The 20444-nt window shown below is 41.0% G+C and overlaps 1 protein-coding gene across 10 annotated transcripts in view; it reads right to left on the bottom strand.

The window, feature by feature from the left end:
* The window catches only part of LOC113141999 (pleckstrin homology domain-containing family A member 5-like), a 190326-nt gene extending 171589 nt beyond the window's left edge, over positions 1-18737 (bottom strand). For 8 of the 10 annotated variants that reach the window (XM_026326710.1, XM_026326714.1, XM_026326711.1 and 5 more), the window contains exons 1-3: positions 18607-18737; positions 18408-18484; positions 17548-17605 (exon numbers count right to left, since the gene is read on the bottom strand). In XM_026326710.1, the coding sequence (XP_026182495.1) occupies positions 17548-17605; positions 18408-18484; positions 18607-18698 (227 nt within the window). In that variant the 5' untranslated portion in view covers positions 18699-18737. Of the gene's footprint in view, positions 1-10777; positions 10913-17547; positions 17606-18407; positions 18485-18606 lie in introns of those variants that run through there. The other 2 variants (XM_026326718.1, XM_026326719.1) reach the window with 2 other exon arrangements.
* Positions 18738-20444: the final 1707 nt, after the last annotated feature.

Genomic DNA, 20444 nt, shown 5'->3' with positions numbered 1-20444 from the left:
ACGGAAGCCTCTCCTCAGTGCAAGACACATGGAAGCCTGCATAGAGTTTGCCAAAAGACACATGAAGGACTCCCAGACCATGAGAAATAAGATTCTCTGGTCTGATGTGACCAAGATTGAACTTTTTGGCATTAATTCTAAGCGGTATGTGTGGAGAAAACCAGGCACTGCTCATCACCTGTCCAATTCAATCCCTACAGTGAAACATGGTGGTGGGAGCATCATGTTGTGGGGGTGTTTTTCAGCTGCAGGGACAGGACGACTGGTTGCAATTGAAGGAAAGATGAATGCGGCCAAGTACAGAGATATCCTGGAAGAAAACCTCTTCCAGAGTGCTCAGGACCTCAGACTGGGCCGAAGGTTCACCTTTCAACAGGACAATGACCCTAAGCACACAGCTAAAATAACAAAGGGGTGGCTTCGGAACAACTCTGTGACCGTTCTTGACTGGCCCAGCCAGAGCCCTGACCTAAACCCAATTGAGCATCTCTGGAGAGACCTGAAAATGGCTGTCCACCAACGTTCACCATCCAACCTGACAGAATTGGAGAGGATCTGCAAGGAAGAATGGCAGAGGATCCCCAAATCCAGATGTGAAAAACTTGTTGCATCATTCCCAAGAAGACTCATGGCTGCACTAGTTCAAAAGGGTGCTTCTACTCAATACTGAGCACAGGGTCTGAATACTTATGACCATGTGATATTTCAGTTTTTCTTTTTTAATAAATTTGCAAAAATTTCTACATTTCTGGTTTTTTCTGTCAAGATGGGGTGCTGAGTGTACATTAATGAGAAATAAAATGAACTTTTTTGATTTTGGCAAATGCCTGCAATGACACAAAGAGTGAAAAATTTAAAGGGGTCTGAATACTTTCCGTACCCACTGTATACACAGACAACACAACTAAAATGAGTACCAGTAGGTTTTTTAAAAAAAAGAGCAACAGGGGAAAAGAAGGGCAGGTTTCCAGACAAAACAAACAGAAGGGGTATGTGAGCATTCTGCACAGGAAACATATGAGTATGTGGCTCTTTTGACCTCACTTCCTCAGGATCACTTACAAGTGGGCATAAATAGAAGGTAAGCATGTTGTGTGCTACTGGCCCAGTGGCTAGTCTGATTAATAGAGTGGTTAGAAAATCTCCTCAACAAAGATCACAACAAAAACAAAACTGTAGCTTTATGTGTTTTCATCCTTAACAATATAGTTATATAGAACTGGGCACCTACATTTTTATGTTTATCGGTATTATCTATTAATTGATCTCATTACCAAACTTTAGGAAATCAACATTTACCAACCAGAGGGCCAACAATGAAAAGATGCTACTGATTATGTTAAAACTATGTTTCCTGATTCTTATAGGAAAATTACAGAAGGATCTATCCAAATTATGTACCAACAACCAGAATCCTGTGTGTTATAAGTATTCAATTATTCTTTTCAGCAGCAATTCAAAACAGCAAAGTAAACACTTTGTATGAAAACTTTTAAGGATAACATTGTGGTTCAAGATCATTAATAAGAAAATTCATTCTTTGGATTCTGCACTGAGCTGTACCACACCGCAATAGAAAAGCAAAAAAAAAAAAAACAGTAATAAATCCATCCATGTTCCATGCTCCATGTTCCTTGGCTGAAAAGGCACTTTGTGAGACACTTACACACACTTCCTAACACTCTTTACTAGGTAACAAAACAATTTCATTATTCAGTTCTGGGGGCAGGATACAGCAGTAAGCTGAGATGGATCACTGAAGTACCACACAGACCTCATCTCTTCCCCTGTGCTGCTCTCACTCATTGGCATTTCAAAATCCATTTCCCACAGAAAGTTCTTATCAGTCAATAGAAAAAAAATCTCAGAAAATGTTGTGACTAGGGTAAAGACATCAGATGAGGCTTCACATTTCTATTTGCTTTATTTTTATTTTTACAACCATCACTCATCCCCTGGTGGGCTCTTGTTCTCCTTTGTGTCTGTCTTTGTTTCCGGTACAGTGACCTCCAGTCTGGGATCCTTCACACATACATAAAAGACGTGTAAGGATGGTTCCAGGTGATGCTGGAACAGCCACTAAAGCCCACAATGGAAACAGTGAGGGTCCCAGAAAAGGTCTTTTAAAGTCATCTGTCTCAGTCATCACTGATTCAGGCTGCTCAGCTAGGATCTTTGATCTGTCTGTGCTGACAGGCTGTTTATTAGTGGCCACCAAGTTAAGAATCAGGTTTCAATGAACATGAAAACATGCAAACATGCAACAACAACACCACTAAACCCAAAATGTCTAATACAGTGGAAGTGCCAGTATCGTCAATGTTAACAACATCCCTCCTCAAGGCCTTCAGACATGTAAGGCAACAAGAGCCTCAAGTCACTACTCACACAGCAGCACTGAAAAAAAGTGAGATTCAGCAAATAATGTGATGCCGTATGAATGTGGATTTAGCTGACAAACCAGGATGTAACAGACACTGAGGGAAAGTGACTATGTACATTTACTCTAATACTGTACTTAATAAGTCTGAGGTGTTTGTATTTTACTAGAATTTCCATTTGCTGCAAATGCATTCTTTTACTTCATATTTCCAAAATTATATAAATAATCTCCACCATTTTAAAAAATGAATTTCAGGCACTGGCCTTATAGCAGCATCAAGGCCAAGATGTGTGCTTGTCCTAATGTTTTCCTATTGATCTGGAGGGACGAAAGATTTCAAACACAAGTTTTTGCAGAATGAGGCATGTTTTTGAAAGAGTTCATGGACAGACTTTGGTTGATTAATGTGCTTAGTGAAAAGAGAGCGTATAGTATTTTGCTTGACAAATGACTTTTGTTTAATCATAATTTAGAACTCATTTGCATTTGAGAGGTTAAAATCCATGTATTTTCTGCCTGAAACTAATGAAGAATTAATTATAATCATAATCACTCATGGAAACTGTTGCAAATTTTCTGTGCTTTGATAGACTGAGATGAGATGAGCTAAAGTGATTAATAATTGATTGACCAACAATGTTTTTTTTTTTTTCACCTCTACTTTTAAAGAAGTCAGCAGAAACAGCATTCCAGATACATCACAGACCTCACCGCTTTGCCTGCTGTCTCTGATCCACACCTTGTATGTTAATCTACAAGCAAGTTTTTATGAACAAGCTATGCAAATACGGACAGAACGTAGCCTAAGTGCCTGATAAGGAATATCAATATGAATGGTAGTACTGATAAAATCCTAATCCTCTGGAAACTTTTGATCTTGATGCAGTGTTGCTGTGGGCCGTGTTATCAGCATTTTAACTCAGTGATCTGTGAGAATCAGACGAAGGCGAACCCTCAGGCTAACACTCAACAGGAAACCGGAAGCACTTCAAAGATTTATTCTTAATCCAAATATCAACGAAGTCAGCTGCTGTAAAACATCGAAAACATGCAGACACAGACTGCACTGTTTTCTCAAATGGCACAAGAACTCCGAAAGAGCCTTAAAATATACACAATGCTGTGAAAACGCAAAATAAATATAGTGCCCTTGATTGATTTTCAAAATATGTGTGTGTGTGTGTTAAAGCGCAGTTCTGTGTTCAAATTTAGAACATCATTTCAGCCGTTTGCCAAAATCAAAAAAGTTCATTTTATTTCTCATTAATGTACACTCAGCACCCCATCTTGACAGAAAAAAACAGAAATGTAGAAATTTTTGCAAATTTATTAAAAAAGAAAAACTGAAATATCACATGGTCATAAGTATTCAGACCCTGTGCTCAGTATTGAGTAGAAGCACCCTTTTGAGCTAGTACAGCCATGAGTCTTCTTGGGAATGATGCAACAAGTTTTTCACACCTGGATTTGGGGATCCTCTGCCATTCTTCCTTGCAGATCCTCACCAGTTCTGTCAGGTTGGATGGTGAACGTTGGTGGACAGCCATTTTCAGGTCTCTCCAGAGATGCTCAATTGGGTTTAGGTCAGGGCTCTGGCTGGGCCAGTCAAGAACGGTCACAGAGTTGTTCCAAAGCCACTCCTTTGTTATTTTAGCTGTGTGCTTAGGGTCATTGTCCTGTTGAAAGGTGAACCTTCGGCCCAGTCTGAGGTCCTGAGCACTCTGGAAGAGGTTTTCTTCCAGGATATCTCTGTACTTGGCCGCATTCATCTTTCCTTCAATTGCAACCAGTCGTCCTGTCCCTGCAGCTGAAAAACACCCCCACAACATGATGCTCCCACCACCATGTTTCACTGTAAGAATTGTATTGGACGGGTGATGAGCAGTGCCTGGTTTTCTCCACACATACCGCTTAGAATTAATGCCAAAAAGTTCAATCTTGGTCACATCAGACCAGAGAATCTTATTTCTCATGGTCTGGGAGTCCTTCATGTGTCTTTTGGCAAACTCTATGCAGGCTTTCATGTGTCTTGCACTGAGGAGAGGCTTCCGTCGGGCCCCTCTGCCATAAAGCCCCGACTGGTGGAGGGCTGTAGTGATAGTTGAGGATTATGGAGGCCACTGTGGTCTTAGGAACCTTGAGTGCTGCAGAAATTCTTTTTTAACCTTGGCCAGATCTGTACCTTGCCACAATTCTGTCTCTGAGCTCCTTGGGCAGTTCCTTCAACCTCATGATTCTCATTTGCTCTAACATGCACTGTGAGCTGTAAGGTCTTATATAGACAGGTGTGTGCCTTTCCTAATCAAGTCCAATCAGTTTAATTAAACACAGCTGGACTCCAATGAAGGAGCAGAACCATCTCAAGGAGGATCAGAAGAAATGGACAGCATGTGAGTTAAATATGAGTGTCACTGCAAAGGGTCTGAATACTTATGACCATGTGATATTTCAGTTTTTATTTTTTAATAAATTTGCAAAAATTTCTACATTTCTGTTTTTTTCTGTCAAGATGGGGTGCTGAGTGTACATTAATGAGAAATAAAATGAACTTTTTTGATTTTGGCAAATGGCTGCAATGACACAAAGAGTGAAAAATTTAAAGGGGTCTGAATACTTTCCGTACCCACTGTATAAGCAGGACTGGGTAGTGTTTGCACTTCTTGGTACTAATGCCATTCAGATAAATAACTTTTGAAAGCAAAAAGATACATTTTGTATAGGCATACCTTGCGAAGTAAATAAGCATATCTTTCTACAAAACCATTTTTATTCAAGAAAACCAAGCAAAAGTTTATATTATATTATATTATATTATATTGTCTAATGAATGATTCCCAACCAAAGGCAATATTTTAGGGGTTAGCTAAAATTTTTTCTATACAAAATAATGTCTTACTTGATACTTAGGACTTATGCCCACACAGCTACATTACGCCCTAACCACTAAAAGCACTACTTCATTCTAAGACAGGGTATCCACAGGTTTCTAAGAGCTAGATTTAAGACTTTTTAAGACCTTTTTAATACCACGCTGAATGAAATTTAAGACCAATTTTGTAGAAATAAAATAAAATATCCCACAATACAAACAATTACCATAACACACTGTTTATTGATATAAACTGTTTACACACCATTTTGATTTATTGAGTAAAACAAAAATAAAATGCCAGGTGTTTTCCGACAGGTTTCCACAGCCGCTTTGTCTTATTCACACCGCATGTGGGTCTCCAAAGCTTTCATACCCATTGTTCCGAGTTTTAAATTTTTTTGCACAGCTTGCACCGGACCTCGAACACGTTGCCACTAACTGGACTTAACCACGGCACAAAATTAGGGTTTTGTAACCAATTGTCATTAAATTTACATTTACCCATGGCAAAAGACTAATGCTGAAACTTCCCCGAGGTTCACGCAGCTGCCGGAAAGCATGTGTTAAATAAACTTCCCTCAAACGCGTATTTTAGTTGGTTCCGCCTATTTCGTTCTGTGTAACAAATACGCGAAAGGCTTTCAAATTGATTTCAAGATGAAAATAAAATCTTCTTTATGGGGTCGGTTAGATTTCATTTTAAGACCTTTGAAACACGAATTTAAGACATTTTAATGCTAATTAAGGCCTTAGTTTTATAATATGGAATTTAAGACTTTTTAAGGATCCGCGGACACCCTGTAAGAGGCATTGGTCTAAAGTATGATCTGACTCAGTGTGAAGCCTCCTCTCTCTGCAGACCCACATCACAATGTGTTTTTTCATGACTGAGCAACAAACACAGGCTCAATTCAGTCAATCCAGCCATCCAATCTTCCCACACTCCAACAACCTAAAGTTTGCTCACAACAAGTTGCTTGTAGACCATCAGTGAGTGATCTTTACAAAATAAATGCTGTTACTTTTAAGGAAACTGTGATTCTCAGTCTGTGTGGTAAAGTAGGGTTTATGCAATTACAAATTTTTGAAATGCTTTTTTCTGCTGGAGTTATGGAATAAACAATACTGTTTAATGATTCTGACAATAGCATCAGAAACTCTCAAACCCTGTCATAAAAACTGTGTTGTGCTACAACTAAATTTTTACATGTCACAGTGTGTCATATTTCTGAGAAAGGTCCTTATGGCACATTTTAAGTCAGATTTTACCATCACAGTGAAATGTTAGGTTCACATGACTATGGTATGTTAGGAAATAGTCTTCAAAAATGTTAAATGAAATTAGTGCTGCTGGTCAGAAGGAAATGAAACAAGCAATAACAATGACTTCCTCACTTCGTGAGAAGAACTGCAGATATGTCAAACAAAATGGGGAAGAATAAAATGTCCCACCAGTGACAGTTACATAAAAACCCAATGACACCTCAACATGAACTTATTCCATTCAGCTAATTTTGCACAAATTACACACCTTTATCTGGATTCAAAGTACTACAAATACATAACACGTGGCCATAACTACAACGACAGGCACTAACCAGTTTAGAAAAAAATGCATCAACACACCCAAGTCAGAATAAGGGTTTCCACTCTATTGACATGCATGAATGTAGCATAACATCACAGTAATGTCAGGAGTGACAGCCTCCATTTCTCTTCAAAACTTTCAGCTGCTGTTGTGGTATTGTTGGAGTTGGAGGCAATTCACAACGAAGGATCTTAGGATATGCTGCAGCCATCTTTAGGTATGAGCAATTATAGTAGCATATAAGGTCTCAGACTAATGATGCTATTATTACCTTTATTCAATAGATTAGATGTTCAACTAGCCATAGGGCTACAGAATTGTCTCAACTTTGTGATCACATTTTGAATCAAGGTCACGTAACTGGTGAAGGCTGGTGGTATATATGCCCTGGCCCCTGTGACTCGGCAGGAAAATCCTGTTTGAGAGGGGGCCCTTTTCACTGTTGCACTGCTAAACACGCATAGTGAGGGCACAGCTGTATGTGTGACAGTAAAGATGGAGAGGACAGACGAGAAAATGACGAGATGGGAAAACGAGAAAAGTTCAGATGTCGCTTGAAGACGCATTTGCTAAAGGGACCGCCTACAACAAAACCCCCTCTGGGCTCAGCCACTCCCCCCGCACATTTGCATATTAGTGATACACAACATGGCAGCGAGCAGACGAACTCATTCCCAAGAAAGGCACAGTATCATCCGTAATTTGGAATTAGTTCGGTTTTGCGGCGTCAGACGCAGAACAAACAACACCCCGCTGCAAAGTGTGTTTTGAAGTCTTTTGCTGGCAAAGGTAGCAGTACGCCTAATTTACTGCAGCACCTTTAACAGAGGCATGCTGCCAAGTGGGAGAGATGTTGCGCCCTACAAAATGAATAAGCAGCACAGGCACACCTGTTGGAGGGGGAAAAAAAAAAAAAAACAACTTAAACCGTAAATCGGAATTTTTTTTTTTTTTTTTTTTTAAGGCCATATCGCCCAGCCCTACTATGCTTGCAAAACAAGGAGGCAGTAAGAAAGCGCAAACCTGTGCCAGTGCTTAACAATTTTACAATTTACTGTTCTACTCGAACACATAATTCTTGTGGCTTCACTTTGAAGTTGAATTGATTTCCTGACTTTGCAAACATTCCCTTAGGAAATACAATGCAGGCTCTATCTCCATTAGTTTCACAGTTACGACTGATCAATAATTGTTTAATGGTGAAACTCCCCGACCTGGATAACCACCAAACTCTAATTGACTTTTCTTTGGCTTGAGGCCAGTAAGTCCTGCAAATTTATTGGTATTGCATGTTTTTAAGATACCCTGTTGTCAACCACACAGACAAACTAATTAACAGATATTTAATCTTCTTTGGTGTAAAACTATATACTGTACTCTCATCAACACCTCACTACATACACCTGTACCACTGAACACAATCCAATGCAACAACCCTGGCATAACATCTACCTCTCTGAAGCTCATAGTGTTTTACATTTTGGTGAGAAATGTATTAAATGCATTAAATGGTTTCTAATATTATGAATCCTGTCTGTACGTAAATAGGAAATACAAAACAGAGACACCACTGTAATATGTCCTGAGAGTTAGCTTCCAGCAGAACTTTTGAGCACAAAATGATCTTAAAGATGATGAACATTTTGATTATCTACTTATCTGTTTAGGCCAACGCAGCATACAATGCCATTGACAGCTGCCATTTGTTGTGAATGGCAACTGGCTTTGCGGCACATCCATCGAGAGATTCAGCAAAGCACCCATCTACACTACATTTGAGGGGAAAGTCAAGAAATAGTCAACTTCATACAAATATCTGTTACTCCTTCCTACTGCAGTGGCCCAGTGACCCCATAGGGATGATTCCAACTTCAGATAGTTAAATTGAGTCCAACAGTATTACAATCCTGACAAAAATTATCCTTTGAATGGAACATTAGTGCACTGAGCTCCCCTCCCCTACCCTAACCCTCCCCTCCCTTCCCTTCCCCTCTCCTCCCTCCTCACATGTATATTCCACCATTGAATGTCACTAACCTTGTGCTCTCTCTCTCCCCTAGTTTGTGCTCTCTCCCTCTCTCTCTGTTCTCTCTGTACCTTCTGCAGGTGTCCCTGGTCCTGGAGCTGTATATTGCTGATGTGCAGTTACTGGTCCCACCAACTTGCAGTATCTATTTGTTGTTTATTGTTGCTGTTCTTTTCTCTCTGCTCTATCCACTCACCCCAACCGGTCGAGGCAGATGGCCGCCCAAACTGAGCCCGGTTCTGCTGGAGGTTTTTTTCTTCCGTTAAAGGGAGTTTTTTCCTCTCCACTGTCAACAAGTGCTGCTCATAAGGGATTTGTTGGGTTTTTTTTTTTAAAGTGCCTTGAGATGATTGTATTGTGATTTGGTGCTTTACAAATTAAATTGAATTTAATTGACCTGAACATGTGTTCAGTCTGAGAAAAGAACAACATGCAACCACATCCATGTGCTGTCTGGGGCAGAGGTCACATGATGGAAATGAATTCACTCTTGCCAAACTCTTTGCAGCACTGTGTGTGTTTAGATTGTTCAGGAAACTATTCATAAGCAGTTCTGCCCCACCCTGCCATCAACCCAGTTAGGAATTCCGCCAGAAAAACACAGCACTCATTAAGTTACAAAGTTAGCAATAACTTTGGAAAACACACATACACACACACACACTCATGTTGTCACAGTGTTGTTAATGCTGCTTGTGAAGATAAAAACACCTGCAGTGTGTAACTGACTGACATGGCCTCTTCACCCCCCCTATCTTTCAGCTCCTTAGTTCTCTTCATTTCTTCTCCTCCTATATCTCTGTCCATCTTATAATTTGTTTCCAAAATGAAGATTGGAAGTGCTGGCTTGTAAACGTACACCCCACCCACATCTCTCTCTCTCTTTCTCACACAGACACACACACAGTGTAAATCTATCTTTGTGGGGATACTCATAGAAATTATACATTCTCTAGCCCCTTACCCAAACCAGTTTTCAATTGAGAGAAAACCAGTGAATTAAAATCTAATTACTTTAGTTATATAAATCCACTATAACTATAAAGCTGTCCTGTCTGCTCACTGATTTACAACATTGCTTACGTTACCTAAACTCCAACAGGAACTCCTTATCCTAATTCACCCGCCCTCTGTTTGTGCAGATTCTGTGTAAAATCTGATTCAGGCTACCAACACTGGCAGCATGCGACTTTTAAGACAGCAAGCGAAGGGAGAATACTACTTGCTCAAACCAGACACATTCATTAATCTACACAATTCCATCCTTGTTTGCTCTCAAACCTGTTGTTGCTCATAGATGTGTCCCTGCATGCTCCTGGGTTCATTAGTTGTATATACCTGCCATACCGTTAAGCATAGACATGCAGTTGAGCAAGTGGATATACTTGCCTAAACATACAAATATGTAAATGTGACTTCCCTGCCGTTTGATGTAGCCCATATCACACCAATGACAAATTCCCTCATCGTATTTTACCAAGACTAAAGCTACAGTATTTGTTTTTACCAACAGCAAAAAAAAGACTGAGAATTGTCACCCAAACTGATTTTCAGTTTTATTTAGCAGTCCACAACTTCACTGTTTAGGTTCAGTTTAACCTGGTTTCCAGCAGCAGCAGGCAGCTGGGTTCAGTGAAAAATCCCTCTGTACACTACCTGCCAAGCACCAAATAGCAGACACGCAGCGTTATCAAGCAAGATGGCTTTTTTTTTTCCAAATACTCCACAGAATTAGCATTTTACACCTGTAACAATTACAGTTACAAGACCAAATCTAATGCATCAGACATACTGTTTAATATGTACACTTTTCTTACAATCGCACTTAACTAAAGTTCCACACATTCACTGAGGTGAACTGTATGTCTGGAGTGTATTGCTGTGCTGGTGAGGGTCAGTGATTTTTACCCAGTCAGACTCAGCTGCTGCTGCAATAAATGGAGGAAGTTGTGTTTTCTGGTGGGTGGGGAGCAGAGAGGCTACATTCATGTTACTCTAACTGTTTATTTTGTGGCATCCCCAAAGCACTGAGCAGCTGCCAAGCTAAACCAAAGACACACACAAACACAGACACAAACACACAGGAGGGAGAGAGGGAGGGAGAGAGAGAGAGGGAGAGGGAGAGAGAGAGGGAGAGATGCAATGAAAACGACAGAGTGAAATAGGCTGAGACAGCTGTGGTGGCCTGACATGACCACTAACCCTCTTCTCAGTGTCAGTTCCAGGTTACACTCTGATTCTCCTACTTTTTGCTCCTGCATCCTTTTCTATTCATTTGTTATTCATGTTTCTGTGTGTTAGCAGGGAGAAGGAGTACCATGAGACTCCACGGCTCAGCGAGCCTTTGAAAACCTCTCCCCCTCTTTCGTCTCCATGTGCTTCAGGCTAAATGACAACTCCACAAAACAGGCCCTGTTGATTAGCCATCCCACTACAGAGGTCAGAGGTCAGCTACATGTCAGAATCACTAATGTCAGACAGAGTGTACTTTTGTCCTTTTCAGCTCTCATTCCCTGCGTAGAAGCCACTGTATATGATGCACTCATTAAGAAATATTCAAACCTAAACTCTGTATCTCTGCCTTCTTGTTAAAGAGGAAATTCCTGCAGCTTTGAACAGCAGTTTACACACCTGTATTTCCCTTATTTACTGCATATAAGATAAGGTTTGAAAACACTGACAGCTTTAATAGATTTAAAAAACAAACAAAAAAAAAGATTCCTTTATTACTCCATTCTTATTATATGGAATGGACGGCAGATATGGGAAAGATCGCCATTATTACTATTAGCACACTGGACAACTGCAGATGGTCATATAATTAGCGAGTTTGAATTCTGTGCACTCACAATATAACGCTATACTGTTACATAATCCCTTGATGGACAGACTTTGGCTGATGTGAGGCATCGTTATTTACTTGACTCAGGCACATCAGTATTATAAAGCACCAAGTTGGGTTTATCAGAAAAGTCAGACTTTCCCACTCAGCAGTACAACTTCAATGTTGAACACCATTTACAAGTAGGGCACTCATAATCACCATAACTCTGATATGACATGAATGCAGCATTTGTCTGCAGGTAGTCAATATGCATTTGGATGATGTGTGAAATAAGGTTCTGTAGCGTGAGCAGGCACTGGATGTTAAGACTGTCTTTCCAATACTGTTCAACTATCTGACAGGCACTACTAAAGAAACATGCAGGCAGCTTAAGGCCCTACTGCCTGAGAGACACTGCGTGAGGAGTGCTGAACATATATTTGTATAGTGAGATCAGACTACATGACATCAGCCTGATAATGTCACAACCCAGTAGACGTGAAGTGTTGAGAGGTAATGTGAGCGACAGGTGTAACAGTTGCTGAATTGGCACTGGAGAGGTGGTCTTATTCACTTTCACATTCACATTCACTACACAACTTACAAATGCAGTGTTGCTAAGATTGTAATGGGATGAACATTTGCCCAATGCAAGGAATTGTGTTGATGAGGGTGTGCTGCTTCATGTATCGGTGAGAGCCAGGGGTGGCAAAGATTTGCAGTTTATAAGCCAAAATACGGTCAAGTGGTTTGTACTACTAAGAGACAGGATTGTGCAACTCTGGAAAGCTGCAAACTGCTCGCACAATTCGCGCATTAACTTTTTTCCTGAATCTCTTCTCCTGCACCTGGTCTAGATACACGAACCATGATTTATAAAAATTTGTAGAGAGAAAGAAACTCATTTACATCCTGACACACATCACATTTTCAAAACCATCTGACAAAAATACATTTTATGTGGTTTTGCTAAAATAAGTGCCATGAAAATGGATTATTCCATACAGAGTATACCTTACAGTACTACAGTATACAGAACTGTGTGTGAGAATGCATTGAGAAAACTGCACAGACAGGATTTTACAAAAATTTACAGTACAAAGGCCTTCTAGTAGCACCACTGGGACTTAATTGTAGAAGAGAAGAGAAAAGAAGAGACACTAAAAAGAAAGAGACCACCAAAAGAGTCAACAACAAATTCAGCTCTTGCAGACTATAAACAGATTGGTTTATAGCACTTCAATCATTCTTGTAAAAAAAAAACAAAAAACAAACAAAACAAACAAAAAATAAATAAATAAAGATTACCTCCACCCAATGATTATGTTACCTACAAAAAATATTTGCTATTAAAGTTTAGTTGTACTCAAACTATAATTTCTGTGTGACAAGGTTGAACTGGTAAACATTTAAAAGATAAACCTCAATAAATCAGGGAAGAGAAACATAATAGAGCAGAACACTAGAGCTAGGGTACCTGTCACTTCGCTTCCATTCACTCATATGTCTCACCTATCTTGATAGAAACATTAGCAATATTTACAGCATTATGCCCAGCACTACACATCCATTAATCATCCAAATCTGCATCTTACTGTCACCCACTGCTACTGCAACAGCAATGAGTGCACTGTAACTGTGAGAGGTTACAGACAGAACTGAGTGGATGTGCTGCCAGTCTAATCTTTCACCAAAAACAGTTTCCTGGACCTATGGTCATTACTTCTGTTTGAGGAGACAAAAATACAAAGGTAAAGAGCTACAGTTGATTATACCACTAAAACAGCACAAAGACAGTGAAGGCTGCTTTAGAACAACAAAGCACAAACAAGCAACCACAACAGCTAAACAGTGAAACCAAGGTGGAAGGTGCAGTTCAAAGATGTTGGTTCCACAGTAATCCCACTACTGGAAATCAAAGGGAAGACCACCAATGCGTCACAATAGTCTGTATTCTACGTTTGTGTTTCTAGCTTTCTGAAGTAAACACACATCACATCTGTTAATGCATCTCATCAGAGTCAAATCTGCATTATGGAAAGTCACCAAATATAGCCTGGTATATAGTGCAGATCCAGCTTACTGACCGAAAGCCTGATAGGAACAATGGTTCCAAAAGACATGACTGCCTGCCACCCGTTTCAATACCCCCCTCATACAGCAGTGGTTTGGGGCGAAGCAGAAATAGTCTCAAAGCAGAAAGAAAGGGCAATATGTCTTCCTCATATTCAACTGTTACTGCACTCAGAAATCAGGCTTGTGCCAATATTTGCAATTATCAGTGCATAGTCTTAAGTATCGTCAAGTGATGTCATTTCAGCCCCTATGTCAGTAATTTATTACAGCAAACCAACATGTCAGCAACTCGTGTTTTTGAAGAATCCTAACTTGACAATGCTAAGAATTCAGCAGATTCAAAATGAAAATGTGGTGATCAAACAAATGCAGGGGACAGTTTGACCCCCACTCCTAAGGGCAGAGCCTGAGGAGTGACAGCCTGTCAACAGGCATTGAGAGGGCAGCAGCATCCTTAAACACGGATGTGGATGGAACAGGGTCAGGATCCCAATAATGCGCTGACAGAAAACTGACCCAGCAGGAATTTGGTAGGAATTTGAAGGATTTGAAGAAGTCTTGATGGTGCCATGTTGTTCACTGGAAAGGAAACTAGACTTGATTGTTAAGAATCTAATGCTGCTCATTGTATTCAGAACTGAATGGGCAGCATGAATACTTAGGCTGAGGTCCAGTATGAGTCAGCCAATACCAGCAAAACAGCAGTGGCTGTCTGCTAGGCCTACTGTTCTCTCCGATCAGTTTCACCCCCAACCAATCAAAACCCATGCTGTCACGCAATAAAAACACACTTATTTTGCACCAAATAACTAGAGAAAAGGCTGACTAATTTGGTCACAAATGGGACCAAAAGTCTGTTGAGTGTGACTAATCTTTTTTTTCTGGGTCACACTGGTGTGCCCAACAGTTTGTAGGTCTGTGTGTAGGATTACAGCATTACTTTTTGCCCACCAGTGAAGGTCAGAGCAAATCAAAAACTCAGTAGTGGGGGGCCTATACCTCTGATTGGCTCTGATTTTCACATTCCGGTGCCCCGGTGTGAGTTTGAAATCAAGATCTGGATGCTACTTCATGACAACAGCCCCCGTTAACCCAGACCAGCATCAGAGATAGAAACAGCATCAGACACTGAGCCAGAGACAGAGGCATATGAAGAAAAAAAAAAAAAAGCAAAACTTAACTGTATTCCATTGATAAAGCTTGACGCACAGTTCCCATGGTTGAGGTAAGACAAAATTAGCAATGTCAGTTCTGTTCTGGCAATACCACTTTTGCTGTCAGTGAATCAACATACACAACCAACACACTAAAAAACACAACATGTCAAAGAAGCATATCATATATTATGATAAGTGTGAGGCACCATAGCTCCCTTCTTGCAGTATTTCAGCACCAGGCAGCAGCAATGACAAAGCAGAATTTATTTTTGAATCACCTACAATAATGCAAAAGAACTGCCTTTAACTAAATCTCAAATTTCCCTAATGAAAAAAGATCTAAACATTAACCCAAACTACAGTAACTGTACAGTCTGTGCCCAGTTTGTTGAGGTGACTACAGGCACCTTAAAAAAAGACATCGGTTGAAATCCCCAATAACTTGAAAGTCGCATTTATGATTAACAGGAAAAAACAAAAGGTGTGTGTCATTTCATTTTGTTGAGCACTTTAAATATTGGCACTTTTTATGTTTAGTTTCAAAATAATCATTTTTTTCAATTTCATGTTTATGCTATTATTCAGATAAGAACAATTATTTATGTGCACTGTTATTCCTGTTTACAAGGATTTACAGTACTGTGGGAAATGACAAAAAAAAACTGCAGCTGCAAAAAAATGAATCTAAAATTGTGTTGCACTTACATAAAAATGTTAAACATACCAGTGCAACCAATGCAAAAACCTAAGTCTGGAGACCTGGTACCTGGATTAGCTGGTCTGTCAGTGCATTCAGAGAAGAAATTCCATTGCCTCTGCTCCACACCAGCACTTTAAAACCATATTACTTAATTTAGGGCTAAGTGTTAATGCCTTAAAATAAGCAGGGCCAGAGTTGGACACCCTTGCCTTCAGAGGAAAAGTTTTTAGGAATACATCTTTAAAAAGATCTGAGCTCAGTTTGGTTTAAATTCAAAATCCCAGCCAAAACCAGATAGTTAATCCCATGCCACAGCGAAGATTAGAGTAAATGTGAAAGATTAAACATCCTTCTTATGTTACTCTGTTCAATCAATCATCTCATGACCCTTGTGGTATTTTGGGGAGGCCAAAATACCTCAAGGGTCATGAGATGATGGTCCTAATCTGCAAGGATAGATTACCAACTTGACAAGAGGGACAACTGCCCAAAGACCTCAGACCATCAGGAAGGTCAAAAGTGCTACCTTCACTGTTAGTTGGTTTTGTTAATTGCAATGATCACAAATTTGTTAAAAGGCTTCGCACAAGTAACGTAAAATATAAACTAAAATTACTACTGCATATTCATGTAATTACATAGCCCTGTGTTTTATATTACTTTGCCCGCATATGCAACATAATCCTCAATAAAGCTGTGCTTAATCAAATTACCACAAATTATTGACCCACAAAACTTTGGGTCAGGAAATATTTTTTCAGAAGAGGATTCCATGATCTGCCTACTGTTTTCAGGGTATTTAATGGGAACTTGGGGGGTAAAGTGGTTTGCACAGGCCCATAGGTTCGGTGGTGGGGGACAGTCCTGGTCGAAGAGCAATTTTGAATTTGTGAATGCTGATCTCAGCAGTTAACACAATCGCATGGTTCCCTACACCCCTACTGACTGTGACCTGTTTTGATCCCAGTTTCTTTATGTGTTCTGGCTGTATTCACACCTGCATTCACAGCTGTCACAGCTGACTGTCAGGGACTGGCTGTGTTTGCATGCAAGTACTCAGTGCCACCATGCTTATCCACACGCAAGACATGCAAACACACATACTGTACATGTGCCTATTGTGCACGCATACATACCAATGAATAGTGGTTCTCTGGTGACTATTTATAGGGGGGCTTTTTTAGCTCTGCTCTCAAAATGGCCACACACAGCATGGCCAACAGCAGGAAAACTAGGTGGAAACGAAGCCACAACAGAAGAAAGTGCCTGCTCACAACCTTAGACAGTGTTTTAAGTATCACTATGGGCGTGTAACTAGCTGGGAGCTGCCAGGCATTTTACTTGTCAGACAGGTCTGCAAAATATACCTGAACGAAAATGTGTACAAGGAGCTGCAGTCATTAATAATCCCATAGAGGTTCCACACACACAAAGACAAATGCATGTGCACACATGCAGCACACCAACAAGTAGAGCCTGTTCAGCGCAGCCAAGCAGACTCTGAGTCACACTTGCTTGTCAAACTTCTGTCCCACTGACAACAGACTGGTTCTCAAGCACATCCCTACACTGCAATTTGTATGTGTGCCTGACTGAAAACAGGGAGTTGCAGAGAGAGGTGAAGGGCAAGAGCCAGGCTGATTTAAAGAGATGGCTCCAACAGCAGCAAATAGAAATACACAAGAGCATGGAGCGATTCATTCCCATTGACTGTCTACACCAATGTGTGAGGAAAAAAATATTTGTTCAATTCCTCCAGTAGGGCAGAGAGGTGGACGTGGATGAGAATAGAGGGAAACCTCTGTGCATGCCACTCAAACAAAGCAGCTCCTCAATATACAAGACCAACAGTCGAACTGCCCTCTCTGTATCTATTCATCTCTTCCTAATCTCCTTTCTCTGGCCACACATTCCAACTCACTTGATGAAGCAGCGGGCTCCCTCGAATGTGTATCCTTCCTCCCATCCTGTTGGTAAATCTGTGAGGATGTGAGGATGTGAGGACAGGGAGGGGAAGAAAAACACAGGACAGGAACATAAGCAGCTGTGCAGAGATATGAAGCTGATTACACACACGCACGCACGCACACGTGCGCAGCAATGCAATGTCTGGACAGCAAATAGCCCATTTGGCTTGTGCCCTTTTTACACAATCCTGCGTCCCCTCCCCAATTTTAAGCGCAGATATTGAAGGATTGCCCAATCAGTGTGTTACTATGCGAGCACCGCTCTGCCTCGAGTTCACTGCTGATCTGCATGCAACGATGCCTGCCCACCCTACACCGGCAGATGCGCGTTTTATTTAGGAATATCGGCTTTACACTGACGCACCAGACGCGTTGCACTGTTTTTAAGCAGCCGCGGTGCCTAAACGTGGTTGGAAATCATGTGTGTCTGCAGCACAGCGGGTTTCAGCAGGAAATCTGTCAAATGTCACTGCAGGGAATCGGCTCCGAAATCGGTTCACGCCTACGTGACGGAACTTTTAAAAAAGTGTGTCGCAAAGTCTCCAGGTGGAGCGAGCAGGGGGGAGGAGGTAGAGGGAGGCCGTGCGTAATGGTCCGCCAGAGGAAAGCAAAGAGGGGAGCGGAGCAGAGGAGGCTGTTGCTTTGCTGCAGAGAAAAGAAATCTCCCCTCGTCCTCTTCCACGGTTCTCTCAGCAACTTGTCGCCCCTTGTTTTTATCCGCCTTGATGCGCGAATAAGCTTTCCCAGGCGCTGCATGCGTGCGTGTGCATGTTTTCGCAGGGAGTGAAGAAAAACACATCCCCAGATTATTTACCTGGAGTTTTTCTGTGCCCCGTGATTACAGCTTCTCTAGTAACGGGATGCAGCCAGGTTGTACTCTTTGCTTCTTCGCTGTTAGTGGAAGAAAACGGGGGAAAGGTGAGCAGAGAACCCGAAAAAAGACAAACAGCAAAAATGCTTCGGAGAAATAAGCAGTGCGTATCCATAAATCCATGTATCCACGTGATATTTACTTGATAAAGAATATGCGTCCATCCCGAGTCACCCCATAACCCCAAGACGAAGGGAGGCAGGAGAGCCAGTCTGGTTGAGGATCCGCCGCCATGTCTAGCTAAGAGCTCTACTACTCTGGGTTACTACACACAGACGCTGGAGTGCGCGGCGCCGTGCCATGCGCGCGGACGATGAAACCCTGGCGCGCGCCTACCAGGAGACGAGAGCGCGCCTGGAGGATAAAGACACAAGCAACGATTTTCTGCTTAGAAACGTAAGAGAGGCGATATGGTAATTTTTGGCAGACGTCCTTACAGGCGTGTGAATAAATTGCCCCCAATTGAAAGGTCACGCGCTGCATGAGTTGCCGCAGGTCTCTGGTTATGTTCCAACATATACAACCAAATTTGACATGTTCTGTTTAAGAAACCGAGAGAAGGTGGGTAATAGAAAACGAACAAAGACGTGCACAAAACGTTTGTTTTGTTATATATAATATAATATATATATTTTTTCCAATAACTGTAATGAAATCAAACATTTCTGTCCAGAAAGTGGGGGCTCCAGCAGATCCATGTGGACCCGCCCCCCTCACCCCAGCCCCATACCTTTAGCTGATTGGCACTAATTGGTGTCCTGCAGCAAGACAACAACCCAGAACACAAGTCCAGGCTGTGAACAAATTAATTAGAAAAAGAAGGATGGTGTGCTATCAATCATGATATAGCCTCCTCAGTTATCTAACCTCAATCCCATTGAACTTCTTTGGGACAAATTGGATTCTGGGTTTAAAGCCTGCAGCCAACAAATTCACAACAGCTCTGGCAATGTCTGCAAACAGCCTGGGGAGAGATTCCAGCAAGAAACCTGTAGCAGAGTTTTGCAAAGCTGTAAGTCAACAGCTGATATTTTTAGGATTTAAAGATCTAAGGACTGTTATATTAAAATTCAGGTTGTCTTGTCATCCCAAGAAATAATGTTGGAACATTCCAAATAGTATTGTACATCAATAAACATGAAGGAAACCAATGCTACGTTGTAAAACTTAAAAATTTCAAAGCAGTGCCAGCACCTTAAGAAACCTTTCATAACCCTTACTATTTTGTGCAGGTATGTCAGGTTTGGCATTTAATGTCAGTGTCACGTGTTTCTCCAAAGGTAATCACTGATAATTGTTCTACCTAAAGAAATGCACCACAGTTCTGCCATTTCAAAAAACATTTTGTCCAATTTAAGAATATCAGTTAGTGGCAAGGCTGTCAATAGGAAAACCATTTTTCAGAATTCAATGAGCAATATCCCTCAAAAGCACTGATAGTATAATACTAAAATTCCACTTTTTGCCACAAAGTTCTTATGAGAGCTAATGACAGCACTAATGTGCATTATTGAGGGGCTCTTTCAGAAGGCACTGCCTGTCTCAGATGACAAGGAGCTTATTTTGGAACTGACTGTCTGCTCAAATATTGATCAACCAGTGGAGCACAGTGTCCCGTCCCTGTTTCTCTTCCCATCCAATCACAGGAGGTCCCGCTTGAAGCCAAGTTGACACCACCAAGCTGAAGCCAACAATTCCCACCCCCATGCCCTCGTCACCACAACACACACGAGGATATTAAATGTGTCCAGGAGGTCAGGAATAGCTCTCAATACACAGATACACCCCAGGTAGTCACACAGACTTGCTAATCATATTACTGACCACTGTGTATTCACTTATGTGTATGTCATGTTATGTGTATGATTTACATGTGACTGACTCTGATGTGTAAATTGAAACTGCTGAGTTGATATAAAAGTTTGTCATTTCCTTTGTCCTGGGTCAATTAGCATTGACCCGTTCTGCAGATTGTATCCT

Source organism: Mastacembelus armatus, chromosome 23 (genome assembly GCF_900324485.2).
Source record: "Mastacembelus armatus chromosome 23, fMasArm1.2, whole genome shotgun sequence".
Lineage (NCBI taxonomy): Eukaryota > Metazoa > Chordata > Actinopteri > Synbranchiformes > Mastacembelidae > Mastacembelus > Mastacembelus armatus.
The sequence above is the reverse complement of the archived record's forward strand: the minus strand, read 5'-3'. Positions and strand labels throughout refer to the sequence as shown.